The following is an 18,158-nucleotide window of genomic DNA, read 5'->3' on the forward strand; positions in this document are numbered from 1 at the left end:
AATCTGTCAAAATGTCATTATAATTTTAAGCTTTGAAACACAGGTACATCTAATTTCATAAACAAATGTTACTAGATATAAAATCATAGATTATGTCACCATGATGCTATGTGTGACTTCAACATTCTACCCTTGTCAATAGATAGATTATGCCAGCAAAATATAAACAGAGACACATCTGAATGAAATGACATCATAGGTTAGAAGAACCCAATAGATATCAATAGAGCATTCCATTCAAACACTTTAGATTATATATTCTTTTTCAGAAGCTTCTAGAACCTTTTCTACAATATATCACATAATACAGTACACAGATCCAGGAAAAACAGGAACATAAATGAATGCCTAGCTATAAACCATCTACAGTCATCTACATTTCAACAAAGATACCATAGGTATACATTGGCATGCTAGAGGGAAAAATAAGGCAAACATATCAAGATACAGACATAGAAAAGCATTTTCTGAATAAGATTCCAGTCACTCAGGAAACAATTCCAACAGTTGGCAAATGGGAACTCATGGAATAAAAAACTTATGCAGAGCAAAAGGGACAGCTTGAAATGATAGCCTATAGAAGGAAAGAAAATATTTCTTAACTATATACCTGAAAGAAATTGATATATAAGCATAAAACATCTACAATTATAGAAAAATTAAGTAATCAATTTAATAAATGAACTAATGAAATGAACAGCCAAGTTTCAAATGATTAAATAAGAATGACCAATAAGAAAGTAAAACAAGTGTTCATCATTATTAGCCATCAGAGAACTAAGAACTATCAACTAAAACGACAATGAGATTTTTGTCTTGCCCCAGTCAGATGGACAGTGATTAAGAAAACAAAGCCCTGAAGACAACTTTACCATGTGACCTAGCTGTACCATGCCTGGGTACCTGGAGGACCCCAAATCGACACATCCCAGAGAAACTTTCACTCCATGTCTACTGCAGCACTATTTACAATAGCTAAGTATGGAACCTACATGTCCAACAACAGAGAGAGAGATAAGTAAATGTAGTATATTTGCACCAAAGATCCCTTTTCAGCCATAAAGAATAATGTGGTTATATGATTTGCAGAAAATGGATGCAACTGGAGGCAGTCATATTAAGAGAATTTATCCAGACTTAGGAAGATAAACATTATACATTTTCTTTTATAGGTTTCCCCTATGCTTTACACAGAAATCATGACATAAAAGTAAAAGCAAATTATCTTGGGGAATAAAATGGACTAATGACAAGAGGATGGAAGAGGTGGTGTGGGGATACACTCTGTTACAATATATATTTGTACGAAAGTGTCCTTATGTGACATAGTACTGTGTACTATGAATATATACAATGATTTTCCTAAAAGACTAGCAATGGCAATAAAGATCAAGAATGGATGAAGAAAGCGAATACTTGGTTCACCTGGACCCACTCATGATGTCATTCTCTTGGAAATCAGTGCTAATGCACTATAGAGAGCCTCCTCATGGAGCTGTGATTAAGAGCTCAAGATTCTATTTTCTAGCATTGTCATGTATTATATCACTGTGGACAGTAGCCCTGGGCAGGTGAGACAAGATAGGCTTGGAAAGACATGTAGTATTTGAAAGGGCAGAAACCAAGACATTCATTGCCCAGTATTGTTTCATCACAACAAAATTTTAAATGGTATACCTTTTGGTCAGGTAATTCAAAAGATAAAATGTAAAGTTCCCTTTTGGGGTAGGTGTCATCTCTTGAGCATGGTTGCATTTGTGACTATGCAGGACTTCCAATTCTTTAAGAAGATATAGCCCCAGTCTGGTGACATAACTTGACCCAATGCTATGAGGTTTTGAGCACACTAAGTTTTTTTTTTTTGCTCTTTTCTCCTTTGTTCTTTTGGGGGGCCCACCACCTAGCTCCCAAGTAATAATACAGAAACTTATTCTTACTTATAAATACATTGCCTTAGCTTGGCATATTTCTAGCCAGCTTTTCTTAACTTAAACTATCTTGTTTAACTTATGTCTCTGGGCTTTTACTTTTTTCTATTTCTGTATACCTTTCTTTATTTCTTACTCAGTGGCTTGCTGTGTAGCTAGGTGGCTACCTTCTGATGTCCTCCCCCTTTTCTTGCTTCTTGATCTTTCCTTCCCAGTTTTCTCCTCCCATTTATTCTCTCTGCCTGTGAACCCTGTCTATCCTTCCTCCTGCCTTGCTATTGACCATTCAGCTCCTTATTAGACCAATTAGGTGTTTTAGACAGGCAAAGTAACATAGCTTCACAGAGGTAAACAAATGCAACATAAGAATGCAGTACATTTTTGCATTATTAAACAAATATTCCACAGCATAAACAAATGTAACACATCTTTAACTAATATTCTACAACATACAAAGTTCCAGGGAACATAGGCAGCTTTGATGGGTTAGTTGAATAATTATAATGAGACATACTGAAGCATATGCTTAAATTAATCATATCTATTTTAGAGTTCTTATTTTTTTATTAACCAATGGTCTTTTGGGTTGCATTATGTTACTACAACTTTTTTATTTTAGAACCAATGAAATTTCCTGTGCCATAAGCTGGGTTTACGGTGGTAACAAGTCAGCATATAGCAATGATTATGTTTTGTCCATGTCAAAACCACCAACTGAAAAATGAAAGTACCAGTCAGCCAGATGTTTTGTCTGCATCATGTGAAACTATCACTTAGACTAAATTGACTCTCTGCATCCCTTTAATTGTCTTACTAAAGTTTACAGAAAGCACTAATCAATGGGAAGACCAGTTTTTTATTGTTGTTGTTGATGTCAAAGAGATGAAATTAACCCATTTATAGAATCTTTCATTTTTTATCTAGATGTTGGCACACTGTATCTTCTTTATTGTATTAGATATGTGAGTTTTCATGAAAATGTCTGACCCTCCATATGTTTCAGCATATTAAATATACCTTGTAATATCCAATCTACACCATAGTTTTTTTCTTCATACATGTTACAATATATTCATTATCTTTGGGAAGAAATTTTATCCTTATATTCAAGATCCTCAATATAACTACTCTTGTCTTTTTTATATTTGAGACCAAGTTTTCCTTAGCTTTGGAACTACTGATGATTTGGGATAGACGAATCTTTATTGTAGGTGATTTTCCTATACATGAAAGATACTTAGCAACATCCCTGGTTCTTTTTTTTCAAACCATTTTCTTTCATATTATGCTGTATCCTTTTTTTCATTTTGTGGTTCTTTCTCTTGAATAAGCATTTCCTTAGGAAGGATAATGGAAGAGAAGTAGAGTTTAAACCAGGAAGGGAGAGGGGAAGATCTGTGGACTTGGTTGTTCATCATTTATTCCCTTGTACTAATGGGGCAGGCCTTGTTCTTTATGCACTGTGTCACACTTAAAGCAGCAGTTTTAATATATGTTCCAGGATACAGTAAACTAGACTTTTATCATTTGGTCCTCAAAATCATATGAGGTAAGGGTTGTTATTTCTGTATTACATAGTAGGAAACTGAGGCCTTGGCAGCTTCCTCACATGTCACAATTCAGAGCAACAGAGGAATCATGATTTAAGGTGAGACAGACGAGTCTCCAAAGCCTGTTTCCACTGTGTTTAATGTTGTAATAACTTAGCTTTCAACCACAGGGTAGTTCACTCGTGCTCATCATCTCCCTGTGATTGAAAGATGGATCACCTGGGACAAAAAGCCAATGGAATTTCCATGGACTCTGTGCATTTCCATTCCAGAGCTCTCACTTACCTTTAATGAGTTTCTCAGACCTTCCTCGCCATCAGGAGCTTCCTGGACTGAGCTCAGTCCAAACATGAAGCGTTTGGGAATGAATTAGGAAAATCTATTCAGTTGTTTTGTGGATGGAAAAAATGATACATAGTACCTTTTTTACTTTTCCCAAATAAAGCAGTATTGGGGATTTCAAATTTGCATGTGGCTGAACATTTATGACAATGTCCGGAGTAAGTCTGAAAGGACATAAACTTAGAAATCTTTCCTTTCCAACTAGAACACTAGATTTGAAGCCCAACAATCATTAGGTGGCTGGCAAAGCAGAGTTCCTCACTTGTGAGAGCAGTGGGTTCTTATCTGGATCTTTCTCATTCACTGTGTACCCATCTGGTACACAGCATCTTTTCTGGGTTTGCTCGACATTGTACAAAATTCACTTATTATCAAGTAGGAGTTGATTCACATATACTCTCAAATGTGTTCTAAGCAGGCTTCTAGGGATGTTATGTATATTATTATACTTATTTAACTACAGACCCTGAAAAGTGGTTGTTATCATTGCTGATATATGTAAAGGGAACTCTAAATATGACTGTATTCTGAACATTAATGTAAGCACTGAAGCTGAACCCATGAACTAGTCTATCTGCAAGGCCTTTCACACATTATAAAGCCTTCCTTCTTGACAACAAGCCAGAGCTTAGAAAGCTGTGTTGTTGTTTACGTTACATAAGAAAAACTTGAGGGAACTAGGCATGTTATGCCCAGGGAAGTAGTTACCAGGTATTTGATCAAGTTCCTCTGGGAAAGGAATATATGAGGGCTGAGGGTCCCTGAGTGGTAAAAGATATGTGAAGAGAGATTACTGTCAATTAAAGATACCAATTAAGGAAGACACACACACACACTGACATCCTATGTTTATGGCTTTGAAGAATCAATGTTAAAATGTCTGTACTACTCAAAGTGATTTACAGATTCTATGAGATAACTTTGTTATCAGTGATATTCTCTGTAATATGAGAAAAATCCACCCTAAAATTATTATAAAATCATGAAGCAGGTAAAGAAGTAGAGCAAAATTAACCCTGAGGAAGTTAAAGCAGACAGGATCAGCATACTGATTAATAGAATAGACACCAAACTATAGATGGAAATTCATGCATCTACAGCCAAGTGAATTTTAACAAAGGCATTAACAGCATCCCTGGGCATAGGACAGTCTTTTCATTAAGTGATTCTGTGAACATTGAATAGTTATGTCCAAATAATGCAGCCAGACCCTGATCTCTCCTGGTATTAAAACAAACAAACAAACAAACAAATAAACAAACAAAAATCCCTCTAATATGACACAAAACTAGGAAATTACTAGAAGGAAACAAAGGATAAATGTTGGTGGACATTGGAACGTGAAAATTTGTTTTTATTTTCTTGCTTTTGTTTTCTTTTTGGCACTACCTTCGAAGTTTAGGAAACAAAATTGAAAATAACTGGGGTTTCACCAAAGTGAAGAACAAAAAAATAACAGTGAAGACAAAAGTAACATCTGGGGAAAAACATTTACAAACTGTGCATATGAAAATGGATTAATATCCAAATGCACAAGGAACAACAACCAAAGAGTAAAACGGAGAAACAAATAATCTGATGAGCAGTCAGTAGGCCTAAATAGACATTTTTCAAAAGAAGACACTAAAATGGCAAAACAAAAACATAGACCCAAGATCATCTGTGTATGATCTGGGATGTGCTATTCAGAGCTGCTGTTAGCTTTCAGCTAATCCCAGGAGGAATGGGTAGTGTAAAAAAGGTTAACAACAAGATGTAAAAAAGGGAAACCCCATCATACGGAGCATGGTGATTTAAACATATGTAGACACATGGGAAACAGAGTGGTGGGACTTAAGAAAAGATAGAATAGAAGTCCCCTGCAATCTGGCAGTTTCACTATGACATCAACCCCAAGAAAATGAATTCCAAATGTTGGAAAGGCATCTCAAGTTTATGCCTATTGCAGCATTATTCACAATAGATAAGAAATGGGGGGAAATCCACATGTTCATCACTGACAAACAGATAAAGAAAAAGTGGGCCACATGCATCATGGGATTGTATTCAGCTATAAAAGCAACCTTTGCCTTGTTATTTACCTCAACATGGAAGGAACAGAAGATAAGCTGAGGACAGAAGAACTAATTCCACCTGGTTAACTCACACGCAAAGAAAGCTGATCTCAGAAGTTAGAGTGGTGGCTGGGAGTAGAGGTGGAGTGCTGGACAAAGGCTGACCAGTTGCTACTGCGAGAGGCTTACATGGGAGTGAGAAGTTTTGTGTTCACAGTCAGGTCTGTATAGAAAACAATGATACGGTGCACCCTTCAAAAATCCAAAAGAAAGTATTATGAATGTTCTTACTTGGAAAAAAGTTTTATATTCAAGAATATAGATATGTATAATATAATTTAAATGATAAATAATATATATGTGTGTAAAATATCACACCATATCTCATAAGTATGTATAACTGTCTTTTCTTGTATTAATCATAGAGTTTACTAAAGGGGGGAGCGGAGAGAGAGAGAGAGACAGAGAGAGGGGGGTAAGAGAAGAGAGAAATAAGAAGAGAGTGAAGGGGAAGGGTGTAAAAGAGTGAAGGCAGTTTTGTCTTTATATTTTAATAGTAAAAGTGCAAGAAAGTCCCTTTAGGAGTTGAACTTCCTAATGAGTGAGTGAGTCTACCTGCTCATAGAAAATTGTCTTCTAACTTGAACGTCTGTGCTGAAGTCGTGTGGCAGGCTGTGCTACCCAGAGAGTGTCAGAACACAGAGGATAGGGTATATGGGTCACCTGGGTCTGTGACTGTGTGTCCTTCTTTTTCCTACCAGGAATTATTTATATAACTTTGAATGAGCTTCTTCATTCCTAGACTCCAGCTTCTCCATTTGTTACTGTTTCTGCCTTCCTAGTAAGGAATGTAATTACTACAATTTCTTTTCTTTCCTTCTCCTCCCCCTGCTCTTTTCTCCCTCCCCACTCCAGGAGCATGGTTGATTACTATTTTTTCCTGTCATGGGTTATCACAGTTCCACTAAACTCATGGGTTGACTGACTCAATACTGAAAACTTTTGCTAACTTATTACATTCTCATTTTAATACAATATTTGTTTTCTTTAGCTTCCGGGACCACTGAACAAAAGCCATGCACTCCTGAATTCTAATTTGAAGATGTACTGGTGATTCTGGGAAGATGTCTCTGTTAGGGTGTAGGATAGCAGAGGCCACTAGCCGGTGATGAGGCAGCATGGCTGCAGATTACAGAGTATAAAAGGGCTGGGCAGGCTTTGGTGGTCCTCCACAAGGGTAGCAGAGCAGTGTATAAGCATCTCTTGGAAAGAGCTCTTATGTGGATTGCTGGTGTTTAACGTGGGTGGCATGCTTAGAATGGCACCCCTGGCAAATGCTAATAAGGATAAAATGATCCTTATTAATTGTAATTATCATTTGAATGTAGCACAATGCCTTGACAGTACTGGGTGCTTAGTGAATGTTTGTTAAATGAATATGGAAATGAATTAATAGATTAGTTTATAATCTTTTCTCAACATTTTAAAGGCAAAAGCGGCATTGCATGTTTTTGTAATGGTAAGATTTTTACAGAGGAAATGGGGAAACCCTCTAAATGCTGGCAGCCTGTGAAGGTTGTGTCACTACTGTGGGCTGTCTGTTCAGATCTTGTACTGGCCTTCTTTTTCTGTGGTAAAACTCTTGGAAATTAGAGGGTTTGTGGAAAATGTGATTGTGGAATAAGCATTTACCTTTGCCAAGTTCTAAGCCTGAATGAGTTTTTGTTTTAGCCAAACAGCTAAAAAATTGTGCTATTTTGAAAGTGTTTTAAATGACCAAGATGCCTTTAATTTAGAAAAGAAATATACTTCTCAGTTTCTTGTAGTTGTAGTTAAATATACTGACATATTAGCTTCTATTGGACTAGGATGTGTGCCTGCATGTTCATTAGAGTACAGGTTCAAACAGTTTTGGGCTTATGTTAGAGAGACTGTATCTGTCCCCAGTCCTGATTTAGCTAAACCGTGGCCTCTTTCCTTGCAGACCAGCTAAAGGGCATTTGAATAGAAACGGTCAGTTACAGAACTGCTGGGCTACCTTCTAATGTAAGAAGTATGCACAGCTTCATGCTAATGCCTCTAGGCCCTCAGTGAACCACTGCCATCAGAGCTGAAGCAGGCATTCACTAGTCCAGGTCCTCCCAGTGAGACCCCTACTATCAGATCCGAAATAAGACTGGATCAGTCCACTCAAGTCCTGGCAGAGTCAGGCCTGCAGGCCAAACATGCTGCCAGGTTGTGAGGTGCAGCAAATCCCACCATTATAATCCAAAGTTGCATAAAGGGATTCATGTTGTCACCATAATTCTTTCTATATTGAGACCTGGACTTCAAGTTTGAGGGCCTAAAAGCTGAACTTTTCCAGGGTAGTCAGGAAATTATGATTCATATGATTGCTCCTTTGTTGTTATTATTGCCAGGCTTGTGGATTTCCTTCTGTTAACTCTCCATTTCTTGGTATGCTAAATTTCTTCTCTGTGTGTCACCACACTCAAGGCATAGAGCAAAACGTCTTGAAGTGGAGTGCAAGCAAATTTTCCAGTTGCTATTTCCTATTGTACATTCCTCCTCTTGAGCCAAATGGGCAGAAATGTTTGTGGGGTAAACACATGTGTGGTATGAGAACTTCTCTCATGTGCTTGTGCATAAAACATCTTGGGTGAGTCAAGGAAATCTGGCACATCATTTTGAGGCAGGGCCACGGCTCTCCCACCTATATCTAGACTGAGCAAGTTGTCCCTCCAAAAAATTATTTTTCATTTTACATACCAACACCAGCTCCCCCAATTCCCCACTCCCCATCTGCTCCTCAGAGGGGTAAGATTTTTTTTGGGAGTCAACAAAGTCTGGCATACCAAGTTGAGGCTGGACCAAGCTCCTCCCTCCTGTATTAAGGCTGAGCAAGCCATCTCACCATGGGGAATGGACTCTAAAACGCCAGTTAACAAACCCAGAATAGGTCCTGGTCCCACTGCCAGTCCCCTCTTCCCCCCACATCAAGCCACATAACTGTCACCCACATTTAGAGGGCCTAGGTCTGTCCCATACATTTCTCCAACTGTCAGTCCAGAGTCTGTGAGCTCCCACTAGTTCGGGTCAGCTGTCTCTGTGGTTTTCCCCATCATGATCTTGACTCCCTTGTTCAATGATCCCTCCAGGAGTTCAGCAGCATTATTTGTAATAGCTAGAACCTGGGAACAACCTAGATGTCTCTCAACTGAAGAACAGAAAAAGAAAAGTGGTACATTTACACAATGGAATATTACTCAGCTGTAAAAAAATGACATCTTGAACTGGGAAAAACAGAAACAAAAAAACAAAAAAAAATGTCTGGAGTGACACAACCTAGACCCAGAAAAACACAACCTAGACCCAGAAAAACACAACCTAGACCCAGAAAAACAAATATGGTATGTACCCACTCATAAGTGGATATTAGACATAAGGCAAAGGATAACCAGGCTACAATCCACAACCCCAGGGAAGCTAGGTTAAAAAGGAGGACCGTAAGAGGGACACACATCTCCAGGGTAGACTGGGAGGAGGATAGAAGAGAGGGGATGGGGAATGGGAACATGAGGGATCCAGAACACTCGACGTTTTAAATGGGTGCTGGGCACCTGAACTTAAGTTCTCATGCTTATTCAGTAAGTACTGAGCCATCTTCCAAAATCAGGTTTGAACTTTTTTCGATGAAAAAAATTGTGTAAGCATCACTTCACACGCTGTTTATTCTATATCTTAATATAAAATGTGAGCCGGCAGGTCCTTCTGTCTAATCTCCTGTCTGCACAGAGGGGAAAAATAATTAGGAGGTCATTATGGAAATGCAACAGTCATATTAATTGTTTTTAAATTTTTGACTGCATTCCTAGATGGCTCTGAGTTCTGGGACAAGTCACTTTACCCCCTTGTCACTCAGTTTCCTTATCTGAGAAATTAATAAAATATAGTGTTTGTCTAAAACATCATCCTGAGAAGATAAACAGAGGGGGGAAATAATTGAATTGTGTCTGTTCAATAAGTTCTGGCTATTTTAGTCTTCATTTTGCAAGTAAATTAACTGAATTTCAGAACATTTTAGGAAATTTTCAAAATTGTATGGCTAATACAATATGAGATAAAATCTAGAATCATGAATGAATCCATTGTGGGTAGATCTAAAATTTTTAATTTAAAAACATATTTTTTGGTTTATGAGTATGAAGACGCATGAGTGGTGGTCTGAGATCAGCATGTGGGAATTGGCTTTCTTTCCACCACATCAGTTCTAGAGACTGGAGTCAGACTGCCAGTCTTTTGTAGAAAACACTTTTATCTGGTGGTATATCTCAATGACCCAGAATTAACACTTTTTGAAACATTTATGAGGCTAAACATATTTTATGTGCATATTGGTTATAAAACAGTGAACTTTTTCCTCATTAAAAATTTGCATGTCTCTGTGTCTACCACAGATAGCTTATAGATAGCTTCCTGGTTAGGGGTTGAACACCATGTTTATTTCCCCCTTCAGGTGATGTCTGGGATCCTTGAACCTAAGAGGGTCTTGTGAGTGCTCCAAAGTCTCTAACTCTCTGTCCATTGTTCAGTTGTGGGTCTCTGTGTTAACTCCCATCCCATGCAAGAAGAAGCTTTTCTGTTGCTATACCCACTAACCTATGGGTATAGCAGTATGCCTTTTTTTTTTTTGCTATATTCCTTCAGCAGAATAATAGAATTAGGTTTTTCCTTAGGCCATGGCTTATCTAGTCCCAGATTCTTGGCCACTTAAGCAATGTCAGGAATGGCTTCCATATCATGGAGTGGGACTTACATCCAATAAAAAGAGGTTGATTCCTCTCACATTTGTGCCTCTATTGAACCAATGAGTCTTTCAGACAGGTAACTGTTATAAGTCATAAGGTTTGTTGCTGAGATGTATTGATGATCACTTTACTCCTTCAGTAGTATGCAGACCACTTTATAGCACCATGAGCACTAGTCATCAGGGTTGAAACCTCATACCTGTGTACTATATACAAAAAGCACCTAAAAGAAATACAGTAAAATGCAAATTCTGTGTGTATAGAGAAAGTTTGAAAGTATGAATGCTTTGGTATTCTTTGTGTTTATTATGCTTTTCATACCATTAACTTGAGAATACATGATTTTTGTAATCAGAAAAATAATATAAAGATGAAAGAAACTACATTAACAGAAATAACAAAAGCCATGCCTCTCTTGAATATATAGTTACGACAAGTCCTTTATCCACTGTGTTTTAAATTTATAGATAAATATGACTTATACTTTGGAGCAATCATCAATCCCTACATTGTCACACTGCAAATCTGTAAGGGTCATTTTCCTCATGCGTCTATGCCATTTCTATCCTGGTCACCTCACACTGTGGTAAACCAAGAATGTTTGATAAGAGATATATCCTTAAACAGCCAAAGGCCAGTCCAATGCTAAAACTACCAAAATAATTTACAAAATCCAGTTCTCTGTTTTGACAGATTATTTTCACAAATTTCTGTATTCTATTTAGTACTAAGATTTCTAATTGTTTCCTATATAATATTAAGACACATTTAACATTTCTATTTTCTATCCAAGTAACATCTCATATCAAGAAGATTTTAATATTTAGTTTCTGAAAATGTCCCAAGGATGTTGGATCATAAAATCATTTAGGATGATTTCATATTGCTAGTGAATTTTATAAATGTCTTTATGATTATTAAAACAGTTTATAATCTGAGTTTTAAAGCTTCTATCATAAAGTATTGTGCCTGTTTCCTCAGTGGGTTGTAAATAAGAGTTTAAAAGGCAATGTTCAATGTGTAAACTGTTGGACAGCTTCTTGGTTCCACCATACAGATTTCCCTATGGCTTTTGATGTTCATGATTACTTCTATCAGCCTAGTCTGGTCAGTGCAGAAGCTAAACACCTTTTTCAATATGAGACACTCCCCCAATACAGAGATATCTACAAGATGCTTCAAAATATAATGTGGAGCTGTTCAAGTGGTCAGATTGGGAGAGTGAAAATACCCCTCACAGAAATATCATCAGCGAACGATTCAATATACAGAGGATCCAGGCTTTTTCTGACATCCAATAGCATCAGCTATTTGAATGGTTAAGGAAAACATTTGGAGTAGATGGCTATAGGATCATTTACTTGATCACATATCCACTTGCATAATCACCAATGAAGGCAAAAGTATACTTGATTATATAAGATCACACATTTTAATGTGGGGAAGTACCTAGAGTTTGTGGGCCATAGTTATAAAATTTTCGATGAAAATATAGATGAAACAGTAATAAAAACCCCAGGCACTGTTTGAAATGTATTACATGTTTTCATGAAGTGTATTATTTCCTGTTGTGATTAATATCTGAAATAGCCACCAAAATGTCACTCGTTATAGGCTTGATCTGTAACATAAAAGTCATCAGAGACAGGCTGGGACAGTGACTGGATCCTAAGGAGTCTGACCTTGCTAGTAGACTAAACTGTTGATAGGTTTATATAACTTGAGGACTTGGAATATGAAGAAAACTTGGAAGGTAATGAAAACTTTGATGGGGTTTAGTTAATGCTTGGGATTTATGATCACTGGGGCCTTGATTATTCACACAGTCTCCATCCGTTTCTTGATCTCTTTTACTTGGGTTTGTGACCATCATGAGGAGAGAAACCTTGCTTGCTCATCCCCATTCTGCCATTGTACTGTGCACCACCAACTGCCTAGTAGCAGAGCCTAAGGAACATGAACTGATGCTCCTAAAATCATTATTCTTCCCCCTTTAAAGGGGTGTTCTCAAGTATTTTGTCACAGCAATGTAACATGACCAACTTAACCTGTTTAATTGTATGAAATTCCCTTTTAGCATGTTGTTACAATGAAAAGAAATAACTTACTTCTTAGTGTTGGCCCTTACTAATAATATCGACTTTTCAAAAATGTTAGCTATTTTTTACTGTGTCTAATAATAGCTAAAATAACAGTGCTATTACTTTCTGTTTTAAATAACACTCCAGAAGATGTTTGACTAATAGACGAAGGTTTTGTAATTTTCACCCACAGCCTAGCTCAGTCCCTGGGCACAGAATAAGTGGTCAGCAAATACTGGCAACAAACAAACAAGAATCCTCAATTGCGTGGATGTGTTCGTAAGTGGATTTCTTAGGGAAGAGAGTGTGTGATTTGTTTCAGCCTTGAAACATTTCATTGTCAAAGAAATAAAATCCCATTGCTTTGAGTGAATATGTATCACTACGTGAGTAACCAAGTCTAATGTCTAATGACAGAGGAGGTAGGAAAGATCTCAGTGGGTCTTGGTCCCTGCCATAAGAAGGTTAGACAGTGCCACGTGTCACCTCCTGGGCTCTCTGTTGAGGAATGTTCCTACCATCTCTCCCTACCTGGAAATTCCTATTTGCTCTCTGAGATCATCTCTACAAGACTCTGGGGATCACAGGTTGTGTATTTATCCATGAATGGAACATTTTGGTTTTGTTGGCATAATGAATATTTGTGCTGAAAAGAAGCTTGCTCATAAACTATTTCAGTTTTTAGATCTGTAGCAGTAGATGTGTCACCATGCCTCTCCATGTACCTGACTGAACACTGGGCAACAAGTTTCTATGAAAAGAAGCTTGCTCATAACTATTTCAGTCTTTAGATCTGTAACAGTAGATGTGTCACCATGCCTCTCCATGTACCTGACTGAACACTGGGCAACAAGTTTCTATGCCTATTGTGTTTTTCTTAACATAATCTGGTACGGCCATTACCAGCTGATTAAAATTGGCATGCAGGAGGAAATCAGTTTTCCAACCTCATCACATTCCAGTATCCTATTACCACTGGTAAATTAAGAAGATTTTGATTTGTCTGTACGCTGTAGTGCTTGGGAGTGATATGTCATTTTGGGTCAGGGAGCCATGTGACTTTACAGACATTTAAGTATCAAATATCATAATCGTTCTGATTATTTTTTCCTCATTCTTTGCAGAATAAAGAAGGAAGCCCTTTAAAGTAATCATTCAATTTCCCTGACACAAATCTACACAGCAGATAAATGCTGATCTTTTGCTTGCATAGAGTGCAGGGAAAAAAAGCTTCTGATGGGCAGAAGAATATGAATGCTTTGTGTGTGGATGCCTGTGAAAATAAGGCACATTTAAGTGAGCAATGAGCATTCGTTCAAGAGAGAATTGAAATGAATTGCATTTTCACATTTAAGCCATTTAATAAGAGCACAGAACTAGCTTTCAAATCATTAAGCACAAATAACACAGAATGTATAATGCTGCTACAGGAGGAATGGGTCTTTCTTACCTTCTTCCAATGAAGCCTATGGAAAATTGTAGAAATTTAAGATTTTTCCAGCAGCAGAGTAGAAATCAAATGATCAAATGTACAATTTTCTGGTACAGGTCAGAATTCTCTCCCCCTTACTGGGATGATGTCTGTGAGCAGGGAGGGAAGACAATCTGAAATAACGCTACCATCCTTTATCTTATCCTTATCACTCTCATCTTCTCTCTCCTTTGCACTGGTCCCTCTTTGAAATATGGAGGCTAAAGATGTAAATTAGAAAATAAGCCAGTAGTATATGAAAACATATTTATTGGCTGAATAATAAAACTTAGGTGAAGGGGTTTCTAGAATTAGACCCATCGCCCTTGAAATACAAATATCCAATAAGCAAAAAGAAGCAATACTCCCCCACCACTGGAAGAAGGAGTACACTGGCAGCGTACATCATAGACATTGAGGGGTGTGTTTGAGCAATCTGTTCCTTGGATGGTACACTGAAAGATGCTGCAAATCCACATCCTGACTGGGCAACCGCCCCAAAGCTTTGCTGTCTTAAATGCTGCATTCTTGACTTACACAAACCCACAGGGAACCTTGAACATCTTACTGTTGGAGATTTGCATATATGATCTCAGTAACACTTTTACAACAACTCAGGACATGTAAATAAATAAGAGCTAGAGGAGAATCAAGCAACTTCCTTGGCTGGCAAACGTGCAACACACCTGGGACCTCATCTAAAAAGCAGGCGCTTCAGCCTTCAGAGACCAAAGAGAAGGCTGAAGAAGTCATGGAACCATCCACCAAGTCCCCCCTCGGTATGTCCAGACAGTCTTCAGGGTGAAGAAGGTTAATCAGTCCTTCCAAACAAAATACATCCTTTAGATTGGGCTGAAAGAAATGATTTTGTGGAGCTACTAAACCCCGTAGGAAATACCCCTGGGATTACTAATCCTCAGTAATAACATAAATAATGCACAAAACTAGACGAGAATCAGAATAATGCAACCTCTTAAAGTTTTCTTTCTTCTGAAAAGACAACTTCAAACGCATTCTGAAAGTGCAAATCTGGATAAAATAATACATTTACAATGGAACATTTAGCCCGTCCTCTGTCCCCCACCCTCCAAATAGCCGCTTTTCAGTCGACCTAGCCGGGTCCCATGGCTCCTGATGGTGAGTGCCAGCAGCTCGTATTTGTCTCTGAGCCCCACAGAGATGTCCAGTGTCTCTTTCAGCAAGGACCTGGTGTGGACCAGCATCCCCAGGAAGTCCTCGTTGAGTCTGCTTTCCTGCCGGCTATCCTGCTCCTGGCCCTGTTTGAATTTGCTTTCCAGCTCAGTGAGGGACTTGTCAGAGTTGGAGTAGGCATCCCCAATCTGGTGAGACTCTCGCCTCAGGTACTTGCCATAACTCTCTTCCCCATCCAGGTCATAGGAGATGCTTTTGCTGATGCCCTCCAGGACGCGCCCAGCATCCTCCACCTGGCGGCCCAGCACCGTGAACTCCTCTCGAAGGGTGAGACTCAGTAAGCTACTGGCTTGGCCCCCTTCCCCCTGGGAGCAGCGCCGGCGATCACTCACCCTGAAGAGCAACTGGCACTTCTCTGGGTCATCATTCTCCTCATAGTCTCCGTCAGGCACGAAATAATGATGCAGAGTCCCATTAGACATTTCTGGGTACAGGGGACCATCAAAGTAGCCTCGACACAGGTGGCAGAAGAAACCCATCCAGATCAACTTCGGGATCACCATTCTGGATATTTGGGAGAGTTTTAGTTCAGGAACAAGGAAAGGGGTTCCTCCCCTGGAGTCAGTGGCTCCCGGTGACCGCGCCCTCCTCAGGCGCAGCCGGCTTGCTGCTCTCTGATCCTATTCCCCCAGCAGGCTTCATGTGGCTCTGCGAAGCAGCTTCGCTCAGCACCAGCTCCGCTCTGTCCCTGCTCCTCTTTCTGTTGGGCTGCTGGACCTCAGCCTTGGCTTTTCCAGCAGGATCGCCCTCCCCAGCGTGTGGGGACCTACTGCTCCAGGCCCTGGCTCTGCGGCCACCTTTGGAGTTCCTTCTGGCTCCAGGGAGATGGAGCTAGTAGCTAAGAGAAGCTGTTCAGGCGCTCTGATACTATTTCAACCCCTGATCTGGGTGGGAATACAGAGAGCTTTCCCTTTGGCTAAAGATATCCCAAGGATTGCAAGGCTCTCAAATTACAGCTCATTTCGTCACTTGGAAGCCAGGGAACAAGTTTGGAAGAAAGCATGCTCACCAGGTCCCTTATTAAAGGTACAGGATGCCTTTTTCAAGATGGGAAGAGGAGACCCTGTACAATAGGACTTAGCTTGAATGGGGGTATAGAGGACAAATATAAACAAAATCCAACTGTTGTTAGTACACTTAGGCAAGAGGTGATTTCTTTAGAGAAATGGCATTTCAGACATTTAATTACCAGGTAAGATATATTTGTGCTCATTTTCAAAACTTTTTTCTTTGAGCACAAAATTTGAAGTATTAGAAATAGCAATTTTGTTTGGGAATGGTTTAAAGTTTATTTTTAAAAAACAATACTTCAGAAACAATATGATTTTCTATATTCATAGGACATAGTTGCTAATACAAATAAAAATAGAAGTTTTCAGTTTAATCAATAAAAGGACAACTGAGATTTCAGTGCAACCTATTAAAGTCCCACTGATCCTTACCTAATCTTTTATCTAGTGCTTGATTTCTGGGGACTCCTACAGAGCTGACAAATTTATCCAGAAGTAGAATGCTAAGCAAATTGTTACTATCTTATAGTTAGATTGTAGTTCAGCTGCTAGGGCAAAGGATTTAACATGAGGTTTAAAAAACCCAAAAACCAAAAACAAAAGAAACCCTCACTTTCTTGGAAGAAAAATTGTTTTACTCCAATTAAGTCACGAATACTAACATTACCACAGTTGGTTTAAAGAAGCAACCCAGATATTTGTTCAGCTGCCAGCTCTATAGCATCTCCATAAACATATACTTTCATACTCAGAACACCATGTTTCATGACCATTCTAAAGCAATGAAGCTCCTAAAAATGTTTATGTCATGGGTTCATACTTCTCACCTTTTCTATCAAGTGCTTTTCTCTTTTTAATACTTACATAACTTGTCCATCAATTTCTTCAACTTGTACTTCTTGATTGAACTAATCCATTTGTAAGTCTGCACTGTTTTAGCACCACGTGGAAAGCCTTACAGAACTGGCCTCTCTGATTCTGGAAAAGTTCCCTTAACTGTTTTATATCTTGAAAGCAAGGGCCACCAGATTGCTGCCATACCTGCCCAGTTCCTCTAGGCTTCTGGGAAGTGATACTAGGGTCTGTGGGCTCAGCACTACCACGCCCACTAAAGTTCCAAGGATGGGATAATGTAGTTTGTGTCCCACAGGGGAGCTTGTAGTCACAATGGGCACAGTGGCTGCCATCAGGGTCATGGGCCCCAGTCTTGGGAAAAACAGCAGGTGAGTGAACCGTAGATGTTGGGTCCGCTGCCAGCAGAGCTTCAGGTGCTGACCTGCGTACAGCAATCCTCTGAAGGGCCGTGATGGACATCATGATCATGTGGAATGTGTGACTTTAGCTTCCATGTGGCATCCTAAGAGTTGTCTCTGCATCTAGAAATGTGAAACTGTGAAAAGACTACCAGTTTCTTAAACAAAAACAAAAACAAATTCCCAGCAGGCCATTCTAGGTTTAGATTTATGAATTGATTGTTAAATGGCCACTTGATAGGTTATCTATTTGTTCAAACATTTTTATATATCATGTTCTGTTTCCAGTATTGAAAGTACAACAATGAACAAAATGGGTGGAAAAATGGAACTGAGAAGTTTCTATTTCCATAGCTATTGGCTATTTCTGCCTTGAAATGTAACTGAGCCACTCACATTGAGTGTCCACTGTTCTATAGAGTTCACTTGGCACCACAAGGGCCAGCTTT

The 18,158-nt window shown here is 38.9% G+C and overlaps 1 protein-coding gene across 1 annotated transcript; it reads right to left on the minus strand.

Moving 5' to 3' along the window:
- Positions 1-14,487: 14,487 nt before the first annotated feature.
- On the minus strand, positions 14,488-16,367 carry Fibin (fin bud initiation factor homolog). Its single transcript, XM_005064805.4, has one exon. It carries the CDS (start codon positions 15,947-15,949, stop codon positions 15,296-15,298), a length of 654 nt encoding a protein of 217 aa, XP_005064862.1. The 5' UTR covers positions 15,950-16,367; the 3' UTR covers positions 14,488-15,295.
- Between the last annotated feature and the right edge of the window lie 1,791 nt (positions 16,368-18,158).

This window comes from Mesocricetus auratus, unplaced genomic scaffold (genome assembly GCF_017639785.1).
Source record: "Mesocricetus auratus isolate SY011 unplaced genomic scaffold, BCM_Maur_2.0 Super-Scaffold_100004, whole genome shotgun sequence".
Classification (NCBI taxonomy): Eukaryota; Metazoa; Chordata; class Mammalia; order Rodentia; family Cricetidae; genus Mesocricetus; species Mesocricetus auratus.